Source organism: Chlorocebus sabaeus, chromosome 28 (assembly GCF_047675955.1).
Source record: "Chlorocebus sabaeus isolate Y175 chromosome 28, mChlSab1.0.hap1, whole genome shotgun sequence".
Classification (NCBI taxonomy): domain Eukaryota; kingdom Metazoa; phylum Chordata; class Mammalia; order Primates; family Cercopithecidae; genus Chlorocebus; species Chlorocebus sabaeus.
Genome location: NC_132931.1, coordinates 12,500,176 through 12,512,278, shown reverse-complemented (window position 1 = coordinate 12,512,278; position 12,103 = coordinate 12,500,176). Strand labels below are relative to the sequence as shown.

The following is a 12,103-nucleotide window of genomic DNA, read 5'->3' as shown; positions in this document are numbered from 1 at the left end:
AAAAGACCAGGCGCGGTGGCTCACACCTGTAATCCTAGCACTTTAGGAGACCAAGGCTGGAGGATCGCTGGAGCCCAGGAGTTCCAGACCAGTCCTGGCAACAGAACTAGACCCTGTCTCTACAAAAAGAAAAAATAGAAACCTTAGCTGGGCTTGGTGGTGCGCGCCTGTGGTCCAAATACTCGGGGGGCTGAGGCGGGAGGATCGCATGAGTCCAGGAGGTCGAGGCTGCAGTGAGATCTGATCGCGCCACTGCACTCCAGCCTGGACAACTGAGCATGACCCTTCCTCAGGGCTAATGGCGCTTCATAATTCTGCAGTCCAAGGAAGCTTCTGGGGTCGCGGGGCGGAGAACCGCCAAGAGGCTGGAGTGCAAAGAGCCTCCTGTGGCAGACGGTAAAGGCGCCGGAACTACAGCTACCTCCGCGACGCCGTTTCGGCCGCCATATCTGGGTGCACGGGAACTCGCAGAGGACAAACTCCCACGCGCGTTTTCGATTTCTGCGCTTTCCTCGAGTGAGGCAAGACTTAGCAGAGGCCCAAGGTAGAGCGCGGTTAGTATTCGATAGAGGGGAATACAAAGGATAGCCTTTGGAGGGTGACGGGCAACGACTTACGTACCGCTAGAGGAACGGGGCGGGGGCCGAGGACGCCAAGGGAGGGGCGGGCCCAAGTGTGAGGGGAGGCTGGGCGATACCATCTTGGACAGAGGTCGAGGGTGATACCAACTTAATGGGAGGCGGGTGGCAGAGAACCGAAGCTTAGGGGCAGTGGCGGGGCCGGGCTCCGGTGGGGGATCGCAGAGGGATAGGACGGTCGCCCACTGCTCCATTTCCTTTCTCTCCAGCCCGTCCCTCCCTGCCAGGAGCAGCCTCATGCGGACCGAGCCATTGCGCGGGGCATCCCCTCTGCTGGTGCCCGGCGACCCCTACTCCGTGGTGGTTCTGCTGCAGGGCTACGCGGAGCCCGAGGGGGTGGGCGACGCCGTGCGCGCCGACGGCTCCGTAACCCTGGTCCTACCCCAGACCCGGGGCCCGGCCTCCAGCCACCGAAAGTCCCCGCGCGGGAGTGGCGGCGCAGAGGCCGCCCTGGAGGAGGCGGCCCGTGGCCCCATCCTGGTGGACACCGGGGGCCCCTGGGCTCGGGAGGCGCTGCTGAGGGCGCTGGCGGGGCAGGGCGTGGCCCCGGGAGACGTGAAGCTGGTTGTGGGAACCCATGGGCACTCAGATCACATCGGGAACTTGGGGCTGTTCCCAGGCGCGGCTCTGCTGGTCTCGCACGACTTCTGCCTCCCCGGAGGCCGCTACCTGCCGCACGGGCTGGGTGAGGGGCAGCCCCTGCGCCTGGGCCCGGGGCTCGAGGTGTGGGCCACGCCGGGCCACGGGGGCCAGCGCGACGTGAGCGTGGTGGTGGCCGGCACGGCTCTGGGTACCGTAGTGGTGGCGGGGGATGTGTTTGAGCGAGATGGGGACGAGGATTCGTGGCAGGCGCTGAGTGAAGACCCCGCAGCCCAGGAGCGGAGCCGGAAGAGAGTCCTGGTCGTTGCCGACGTGGTGGTACCTGGTCACGGGCCCCCCTTTCGAGTGCTCAGGGAAGCTGCGCAGACCGAGACGGAGGGTGGAGGGAACAGCCAGCAGGAGCCGGTGGTCGGAGACGAGGAGCCCGCCCCGCACTGATCAGCCCAGAGAGGGACCGGACTCTTGTAAGCCCTAACAGCCAGGAGTTGCTGGAGACAAAGTCAGAGCAGTCAAGGGTGGGAGCTTCCAGCCCTTCCAGGAGGCTAGTTTTCCAGTGAGGACAGAGTGCACCCTGACACTGCCATCACATCGTCAGTATCATTGCCTATCTCTGCCACCAAACTAAGATCAAAGGACAGGCTCAGCTCCCTGTGCATTCTCCCTGGGCCTCAGTAAAATGGGGGAAGGTTCCTGGGAGGGGTCTCCAAAATAAAAATGGAAACTGCATTGAAAATCATAGTGCCCTAATGTAAATGTGAAGCATTGACGGTGATAATCGTGCAAACATGGTAATCTGCAACTGCAGCAGGGGCATACTTTGGCCAGTTGCCCCTTTCTTATAGGATGGAAGTTGCTGAGAGAAGGTGCAGGGCACAGAGGTGACTCTTTAGTCACCTGACTTAACGTATCTGTTCATATTTTTTTGTTACACAGGCTGGAGTGCAGTGGTACAATCATAGCTCACTGCAGCCTCCAGCTCAAGCCATCCTTCTGCCTCAGACTCCCAAGTAGCTGGGACTACAGGCAAGTGCCACTATGCCCTGCTACTTTTTTTTTTTTTTTTTTTTTTTTTTTGAGGTGGAGTCTCACTCTGTCGCCCAGGTTGGAGTGCAGTGGCGTGATCTCGGCTCACTCCAAGATCTCGGCTCACTCCCGTCTCCCGGGTTCACGCCATTCTCCTGCTTCAGCCTCCCGAGTAGCTGGGACTACAGGCGGCCGCCACCATAGCTGGCTAATTTTTTTGTTTTTTGTTTTTTTCTTTCTTTCTTTCTCTTTTTTTTTTTTTTTTTTTTTTTTTTTTGAGGCGGAGTCTCGCTTTGTCGCCCAGGCTGGAGTGCAGTGGCCGGATCTCAGCTCACTGTAAGCTCTGCCTCCCGGGTTTACGCCATTCTCCTGCCTCAGCCTCCCGAGTAGCTAGGACTACATTAGCTGGGACTACAGGCGCCCGCCACCTCGCCCGGCTAGTTTTTTTTTTTTTGTATTTTTTAGTAGAGACGGGATTTCACCGTGTTAGCCAGTATGGTCTTGATCTCCTGACCTCGTGATCCGCCCGTCTCGGCCTCCCAAAGTGCTGGGATTACAGGCTTGAGCCACCGCGCCCGGCAGTTTTTTGTATTTTTTAGTAGAGACGGGGTTTCGCCGTGTTAGCCAGGATGGTCTCGATCTCCTGACCTCGTGATCCACCCGTCTCGGCCTCCCAAAGTGCTGGGATTACAGGCTTGAGCCACCGTGCCCGGCCGAGAGTGGGCTCTTTTATTTAGGGTGTCAGGAAAAGTCTTCGTGAGGAGATGATGTTTGTTCAGAAAACCAAACGAGAAGAAAGCCAGCCATGTGCGGATCTGGAAGAAGGTCATTCCAGGCTCAGGAACAGCAGGTATAAAAGCCCTGAGACAAGACAGCTTGACTCACTGGAGTGGCAGGAAGACCCATGGTAGGGCTGGATGTGGTGGTTCACGCCTATAATCCCAGCACATTGGGAGGCTGAGGAGGGAGGATCACTTAAGCCCAGGAGTTCAAGACCGGCCTAGGCAGCATAGTGAGACCTCATCTCTATAGAAAATTTAAAAATTAGTCAGGTGTGGTGGTGCCTGCCTGTAGTCTTAGCTACTCAGGAAGCTGAGGTGGAGGCTCACTTGATCAGGCTACAGTGAGTTGTGATCTTACTGCTCCACCTCAGTCTGGACAACACAGCAAGACTCTATTTCTAAAAAAAAAAAAGGCTGGCACAGTGACTTACGCCTGCAATCCCAGCACTTTGGGAGGCTGAGGTGAGCAGATCACTTGAGGTCAGGAGTTCCAGACCAGCCTGGCCAACATGGTGAAGCCATGTCTCTACTAAAAATACACACACACACACACACACACACACACACACACACACACATATATTAGATGGGCGTGGTGGCAGGTGCCTGTAATCCCAGCTACTTGGGAGGTTGAGACAGGAGAATCATTTGAACCCAGGAGGCGGAGGTTGCGGTGAGCCGAGATCGCACCACTGCACTCCAGCCTGCGCAACAGAGCAAGACCCCGCTTTCTCAAAATAAATAAATAAATACATAGCTGGGCTTGGTGGCACGTGCCTGTAGTCCCAGCTACAAGCTGGGACACCCACATACTCCCATGCTTCAGGAGGCTGAGGTCCTCGTCCCCAGACTGACTTCAGATTTGGGTATCCTCATGCAATATATGGTTCTACAATCCTCAGCATGTTTTTGTTATTGTTGTTGTTGTTTGTTTGTTTGTTTTTTGAGATAGAGTCTTGCTCTGTCACCCAGGCTGGTGTGCAGTGGCGCGATCTCAGCTCACTACAACCTCTGCCTCCCGGGTTCAAGCAATTCTCCTGCCTCAGCCTCCCGAGTAGCTGGGATTATAGGCACACGCCACCACACCCAGCTAATTTTTTGTAATTTTAGTAGAGATGGTGTTTTACCATGTTGGCCAGGCTGGTCTTGAACACCTGACCTCAAGTGATTCACCTGCCTCGGCCTCCCAAAATGCTGGGAATACAGGCTTGAGCCACCACGTCCAGCCAGGTGATTTTTATTTTGTTAAATTTTTTTGTATCCTTTCAAATTTTCTACAAGAAGCATATATTACTTTTGACAATTAGGAGAAATATTTCATTTTACATATCAGCACCTAAGAGTCTATATATATATATATACACACACACACACATATAGTCATCCTTTCCAAGAAGGTGGTTCTGATAAACTGAAATGTAATCTATCTCATATCTTTGCAAGTCTTGTTGATACCCTAAATGGAGACTCGAACATAAAATGACAGTTGTCACATGTGCTGCTGTAGAGCTGTGGGCTCTGTCCCCCACCCTCATCTCAGCACTGCTTTTCATGTGGGAACTAAACCTCTATCAGGCTTCCCCCTCCCTTCACCTTTCCTGCCACCATCCATATCCCAATTCTTTTTTTTTTTTTTTTTTTTTTTTTTGAGAGTTCACCCACACTGAAGTGCAGCAGTGCAATCATAGCTCACTGCAGCCTCAACCTCCTGGGCTCAAGCAATCCTCTCGCCTCAGCCTCCCAAGTAGCTGGGACTACAGGCACACGCTACCATGCTGGGCTAATTTTATTTTTTTGTAGAAAGGGGTCCTGCTGTGTTGCCCAGGCTGGTCTTGAACTCTCAGACTCAAGCAGTCCTCCCACCTCGGCCTCCCAAAGTGCTGGGATTACGGTGTGAGCCACAGCGCCCAGCCCCACATCCCAATTCATGCTGGGAGATCTTATGGCCTTCATGAGGCAGAGGTAGGAAAAGAGGTCCCAATAGCTGAGCGAAAAGGCTTCTAGGCTTAATGGTCATACTGGCTTCCCCATCAGCACAGCCCTGGGACCCCCAGAAGCACTCAGGTGGGGCAGATGAAGGAAAGGAGCAAGTCCACCTCGTTGTGGACAATGAGCAGGCCTGGGTGGATGCTGTCTGGCAGGGCCAGGCTGGAGGTCATTTCCCAGTCGTCTGTAAAGGCCACAGGGAGACGAGCAAAGGAGGAGCTGGTTCACCAGGAGGGTGAACCAGTCACTGCCATACACAGACTTGTAGCCGGTGTTGGCCAGTTTGATGACCAGAAGCGTGCCGGCTTCCCGGGCCAGCAGGGCTGCCATGGCCACCTGGATCCCTGCCAGTCATCGCACAAAGACGGATGGAGGGAAGGTGGTAAAATGGGCACCCAAGCCCAGCACCACCACCATGTGGGGTCCCCTGGCCAGGCCCCTCAACTCCCGGGCCACAGACTGCAGGGAGGCCACTGGTTTACGGGCCAAGCGTAGGGGCCAGTCGTGGGAGTGCCAGTGCAGCATGATGTCCTGAGCGATCTCCGCTGCCATCAGGGGCCCCTTCTGGTATGTGGCATGTAGATTCACTGGCTTCAGGGCTGTCGGGAGGACAAGGAGTGGAGATCTGGGGTTAACATAGAGCTGTACTTCCTGTTTTAAAAATACATTGGCCAGGCCAGGCACGGTGGCTCACGCCTGTAATCCCAGCACTTCGGGAGGCCGAGGTGGGCGGATCACGAGGTCAGGAGATCGATACTATCCTGGCTAATACGGTGAAACCCCATCTCTACTACAAATACAAAAAAAAAAAAAAAATTAGCCGGGCATGGTGGCGGGCGCCTGTAGTCCCAGCTACTCGGGAGGCTGAGGCAGGAGAATGGCGTGAACCTGGGAGGTGGAGCTTGCAGTGAGCCGAGATTGCGCCACTGCACCTCCAGCCTGGGCGGCAGAGTGAGACTCCATCTCAAAAAATAAAAATAAAAATACGTTGGCCGGGTGAGGTGGCTCACACCTGTAATCCCAGCACTTTAGGAAGCCAAGGTGAGTGGATCACCTGAGGTCAGGAGTTTCAGACCAGCCCGGCCAATATGGCAAAACCCCGTCTCTATTAAAAGTACAAAAAATTAGCCGGGCATGGTGGTAGGCGCCTATAATCTCAGCTACTTGGGAGGGTGAGGGAGGAGAATTGCTTGAACCGGGGAGGTGGAGGTTGCAGTGAGCCGAGATGGCACCATTGCACTCCAGCCTGGGCAACAGAGCAAGAGTGTCTCAAAAAAAAAACCAAAAAAACAAAAAACAAAAACAAAGCATGGCTGGGCGCAGTGGCTCACACCTGTAATACAGCACTTTTGGAGTCCAAGGGGGAAGGATCGCTTAAGGCCAAGAAATTTGTGTGTGTTTTTTTTGAGACAGAGTCTGTTGCCCAGGCTAAAGTGCAGTGGTGTGATCATGGTTCACTGCAGCCTTGGGCTCAAATGATCCTCCTGCTTCAACCTCCCAAGCAGCTGGTACTACAGGTATGTGCCACCACGCCGAGCTAATCTTTGTATTTTTTGTATAGACAGGATTTCACTATGTTGCCCGGGCTGGTCTCAAACTACTGGATGCAAACGATGCTCCCACTTTGGCCTCCCAAAGTGCTGGGATTACAGGCGTGAGCCACCATGCCTGGCCCTCCCAAAGTTCTTATTTTTTATTTTTGTAGAGACTGAGTCTTTCTGTGCTGCCCAGGCTGGTCTTAAACTCCTGGGCTCAAACAATCCTCCTGCCTTGGCCTCCCAAAATACTGGGATTACAGGTGTGAGCCACCACATCCAGTCACTCTTACCACTTTTATCTCCTAAGAATAAATACCAGAACGCTGTCTGAAGCTTTGACATCTCATTTCAAATCCAATCACACATCTTCAAATGCCCCATCCACACGTTCCGCTAGAAGCCCCCTCCCATCTCTTCAACCTATTTAGAAAAAGTATGAAATAAATCCTCGGGCCAGGCGCGGTGGCTCACATCTGTAATCCCAGCACTTTGGGAGGTCGAGGTGGGTGGAGCACAAGGTCAGGAGTTCGAGACCAGCCTGGCCAATATGGTGAAACCCCTGTGTCTACTAAAAATACAAAAAAAAAAAAAAAAAGTTAGCCGTGCTTGGTGGGGCATGCCTGTAATCCCAGCTACTCGGGAGGCTGAGGCAGGAGAATTGCTTGAACCTGGGAGGCGGAGGTTGCAGTAAGCCGAGATCGCACCACTATACTCCAGCCTGGGTGACAGAGCAAGACTCCATCTCCAAAAAAAAAAAAAAATAGAGAAATAAATAAATTCACATCTTTTTCCACTCTGCTCCTCATTCCCAGTTCAGACACCCCTGTGATTTTCAGTTTGAATCACTCTGTGGTTGTCCAGAGTTGTCTGGTCATCTCCAGTTATTGCAGAACCAATCTGTAAACAAGTATTGTCAATCTCCAGCAAACTTCCTTTACTGCCAGCTCCCTGTTTCCTTACCAGTTTAGCCTCTCCTCACCTCACATGTTGACTCCGCTGTTATAACTGGGCTTTGTTCTTTTTTGTTGTTGTTGTTATTTATTGTCATTTTTTGAGATGGGGACTCACTCTGTCATCCAAGCTGGAGTGCAGTGGCCCAGGCTGGAGTGCAGTGGCATGATCTCTGCTCACCGTAACCTCCGCCTCTCGGGCTCAACCCATCCTCCCACTTCAGCCTCCCAAGTAGCTGGGACTATAGACGCAAGCCACCACACCCAGCTCGTTTTTTGTATATTTGGTAGAGATGGAGTTTTGCCATGTTGCCCAGGCTGGTCTCTGTGGTTATCTTATAACTGGGCTTTGGTCTTTTTTATTTTGTATTTTTATTGTTTATTATTATCATTTTTCTGAGATGGGGACTCACTCTGTCACCCAGGCTGGAGTGCAGTGACCCAGGCTGGAGTCCAGTGACTTGATCTCAGCTCACTGCAACTTCTCGGGCTCAAGCCATCCTCCAACCTCAGCCTCCTGCGTAGCTGGGACTACAGACGCGAGCCACCACGCCCAGTTCATTTTTTGTATTTTTAGTAGAGACAGGGTTTTGCCATGTTGCCCAGGCTGGTCTCAAACTCCTGGGCCCATGTTATCTGCCCGCTTCAGCCTCCCAAAGTGTTGGGATTACAGGCATGAGCCACCGAGTCCGGGCAAAGCAGGCTTTGCTCTTTTTAAAAATTGAATCTGTCCAACAAACTGAAAACTCGACTTAAAAACATGGTGTCTCCTACTTGTCACACATAACCCCCTAAATCCTAGTTTCTCTACAACTCATTTTAAAATTTTTATTTATTTTTTAGAGAGCAAGTCTTGTTCTGTCACCCAGGTTGGAATGCAGTGGCACAATCATGGCTTACTGCAGGCTCAAACTCCCCGACTCAAGTGAGCCTCCCACCTTAGCCTCTCCAGTAGGTGGAACTACAGGAGCGCACCACCACACCAGTGCACCACAACATCGGGCTAATTTTTTATTTTTTTCTAGAGATGGGGTTTTGCTATGTTTTGCCCAGGTTGGTCTTGAACTCCTGGCCTCAAGGGATCCTCCCACTTCGGCCTCCCAAAGTGCTGGGATTACTGGTGTGAGCCACTGCGCCCGGCCTACAATTGTTTTTTTTTTTTTTTTTTTTTTTTGAGTCTTTTGTTGCCCAGGCTAGAATGCAATGGCACAATCTCGGCTCACTGCAACTTCTGCCTCCCAGGTTAAGCCATTCTCCTGCCTCAGCCTCCCCAGTAGCTGGGATTACAGGCGCCCGCCACCAGCCCGGCTAGTTTTTGTATTTTTCATAAAGACAGGGTTTTAGTAGAGACGGGGCTTTGGATTTTTAGTAGAGACGGGGCACCGTCTCTACTAAAAGTCCAAAACCCCATCTGTACTAAAATACAAAGACAAAAAACCCCGTCTCTTCGAAAAATACAAAAATTAGCCGGGTGTGGTGGTGGGCGCCTGTAATTCCAGCTACTGGGGAGGCTAAGGCAGGAGAATTGCTTGAACCCAGGAGGCAGAAGTTGCAGTGAACCGAGATCGTGTCACTGCACTGCAGCCTGGGCAACAGAGCGAAACTCCGTCTCAATAAATAAATAAATAATAAATAAATAGATAAATAGATAAAATCCCAACTCTATTCCTCCAGTACCCCCCAGCAAAGCCTCGGTTCCAGTCACGGTGATCTACACTCTTGCTCTCCCATAAGAGCCCCCGATCATCTCCTTCGGAGTTGAGATTAGGCACCATCTGCACACTCCATCTCTCAACCCTTCCCCTGCCCCAAACCCAGGTGTCCCGTCCCTTCACTTCACTCCCCTGACATCCAGGCATCTTGCCCCATCGGCGTGATAGACGTTTTCCGCCTCCTCACCGTTCCTGTTCTCCTCTTGTTCCTCAGAGGCCCCACTCCCTCCCTCATGAGTGCTCAGAGGGCACGGTGTTACACAGATACTGCCACCACTGCCCCAGCGTGGAGTCCCCCATCATGTGGACGACGTGGCCAGCCAGGCAGCCCAGGATGCTGTTGATGGTGGAGAAGGAGCGGGTGCAGCAAGACAGCGAGTGCCGCACGTCGTCGCTGTGGTAGAAGCCAGAGAACTTAGGGGCCGGGAGCCCCCACCCCCACCCCCACCCCCACCCCCGGGGAGGCATGGTTATTCAGGGCACGGAACTGTAAGCAAAGCAGTCAGTGGGTACAGAAGGGGCGACAGCCGCGGGTGTGGAGTACATGCTGCTCTTTCTACAAGCTGCACTGCCACTTACCCAGGCTACTGTTTCCCGCCTTGGCCCCCTGGATTGGAGAAATGCCCCAAGAGAGGGCCTTGTCTGTCACGTTGCTGAAGAGAAACCGGCGGGCAGGAGGGCAGGTTTTCATGGAAGTGCCTGGGGGGAAGGGATCCTGGGCTAAGGCAATATGGGGGTTCTCAGAGGAAATGAGGTTCTCAATGTGAAGGGCTTTCCTGTTCCAGCATCAGACTCCTGGTGAGGGATAGGGAGGAGGAGAGGGGTTGGAAGCTGGATTTCAGGGATCCAGTTCTTTGAATTTTCGTGCCTTGGGGATTTCTTTTTCTTTTTTCTTTTTTTTTTTTTTTTGGATACAGAGTCTCACTCTGTCACCCAGGCTGACGGGTGTGGTGGCAGGCACCTGAAGTCACAGCTACTCCGGAGGCTGAGGCACGAGAATCACTTGAACCCGGGAGGCGAAGGTTGCAGTGAGTTGATCATAGCACTGCACTCTAGCCTGGGCAACAGAGCAAGACCCTGTCTCAAAAAAAAAAAAAAAAAAAAAGAGGAAGGAAAGAAAGAAAATAAAAAACACACTTAATAACTTAATACAAGAAGATACTGGAAGTCTTTTTTTTTTTTTCCTTTTTTTTTTCTTTTGAGACGGAGTCTCGCTCTGGTGCCCAGGCTGGAGTGCAGTGGCATGATCTTGGCTCACTGCAACCTCTGCCCTCTGAGTTCAAGTGATTCTCCTGCCTCAGTCTCCCGAGTAGCTGGGATTACAGGCGCCTGCCACCGCGCCCGGCTAATTTTTTGTATTTTTAGTAGAGTCAGGGTTTCACCATCTTGGCCAGGCTGGTCTTGAACTCCTGACCTCATGATCCACCCGCCTCAGCTTCCCAAAGTGCTGGGATGACAGGCGTGAGCCACCGCGCCCAGCCTACTGGAAGCCTTTTGTAAGAAGTCTTAACTCGCCTCTTGGTCTCGCTAAACCCACTCCGTCGGATTCTCACTCCCGCTTCTCCCAGAAATGGCTAAACCTAGTGTCAGTTCTCAGCCACAGTCATTGCTTGTGGCTGAGCTCGGTGCTCCGTCCTCCCTGAGATACACTCTGCAGCTCGTTTCCTGGACACTTCACTCTCCTGGCTGCTGCTTTGCGATTCCTCCCTTCCTCCTCAACCTCTTTCTGTTGGAGTGTGCAGGCTCCATCCTTGCTTCTCTTTGTATTTACATTTACTCCTTTAGTCTCTCGTTGCCTAATGACTTTAATTTCCACGTTTATCTCTCCAGCCTGGACTTGTCTGCTCAACTCCAGATTTTTTTTTTTTTTTCTTTTTTTGAGACAAGGTCTCCCTCTGTTGTCCAGGCTGGAGTGAGCACAGTGGTGTGATCTTGGCTCACCGCAACCTCCACCTCCCAGGTTAAAGTGATCCTCCGGCCTCAGCCTCTTGAGTAGCTGGGACTACAGGCATGTGCCACCATACCCCGCTGACTTGTATCTTTAGTAGAGATGGGGTTTCACTCATCGTGTTGGCCGGGCTGGTTTCGAACTCCTGACCTCAGATGATCTGCCCACCTCAGCCTCCCAAAGTGCTGGGATTACAGGCATGAGCCCCTGTACCTGGCCAATAAATGAATCACTTTTATCACCTCGACTACTACAGCCTGAGTCCAAGACACTGTCATCTCTTGCCTTGAGGGAAGAGAGAGACCCTCTCATATTGTTTTATATTGTTTTATACTCAGTACCTGTTTTAAGAAAAAACAAGGAAGTGAAACCAAAGACAGGCAGCCCGGTGTCAGGCCCAAAACTGGGCTTGGGCCTGCCTGGCCTAAACCTAGTAGTTAAAAATCAACTCATGACTTAGAAACCGATGTTATCCATAGATTCCCGGCATTGTATAAAAGAACACTGTGAAAACTCCCTGCTCTGTTCTGTTTCACTCTGACCACCGGTGCAAGCAGCCCCTGTCACGTACCCACTGCTTGCTCAAATCAATCACGACTCTTTCATATGAAATCTTTAGTGTTGTGAGCCCTTAAAAAGGACAGAAATTGTGCACTCAGGGAGCTCGGATTTTAAGGCAGTAGCTTGCCGATGCTCCCAGCTGAATAAAGTCCTTCCTTCTACAACTCAGTGTCTGAAAAGTTTTGTCTGCAGCTTGTCCTGCTACAGCCTGATTACTGAAGAGCTTCCTACTTCTCATTCTCCCTGCTTTTCCCTTCTCCAGTTCATTCTCATTTTTCCCCAATTAAAAAAATTGGGATTAAAATACATATACATATAATTAACCATCTTGACCATTTTATAATTAACCATCTTGGCCTTCTTTT

At 52.0% G+C, this 12,103-nt stretch overlaps 1 protein-coding gene across 2 annotated transcripts; it reads left to right on the top strand.

The window, feature by feature from the left end:
- Positions 1–310: 310 nt before the first annotated feature.
- On the top strand, positions 311–1,974 carry MBLAC1 (metallo-beta-lactamase domain containing 1). Of its 2 annotated transcripts, none has more exons than XM_008018584.3 (2): positions 311–544; positions 848–1,974. In XM_008018584.3, the coding sequence occupies exon 2, from the start codon at positions 876–878 to the stop codon at positions 1,674–1,676; it is 801 nt and encodes a 266-aa protein (XP_008016775.1). In that variant the 5' UTR covers positions 311–544; positions 848–875; the 3' UTR covers positions 1,677–1,974. The 2 variants fall into 2 exon arrangements, with proteins under 2 accessions (XP_008016775.1, XP_008016776.1); XM_008018585.3 differs by having other exon boundaries at positions 314–554.
- The last annotated feature ends 10,129 nt before the right edge of the window (positions 1,975–12,103 follow it).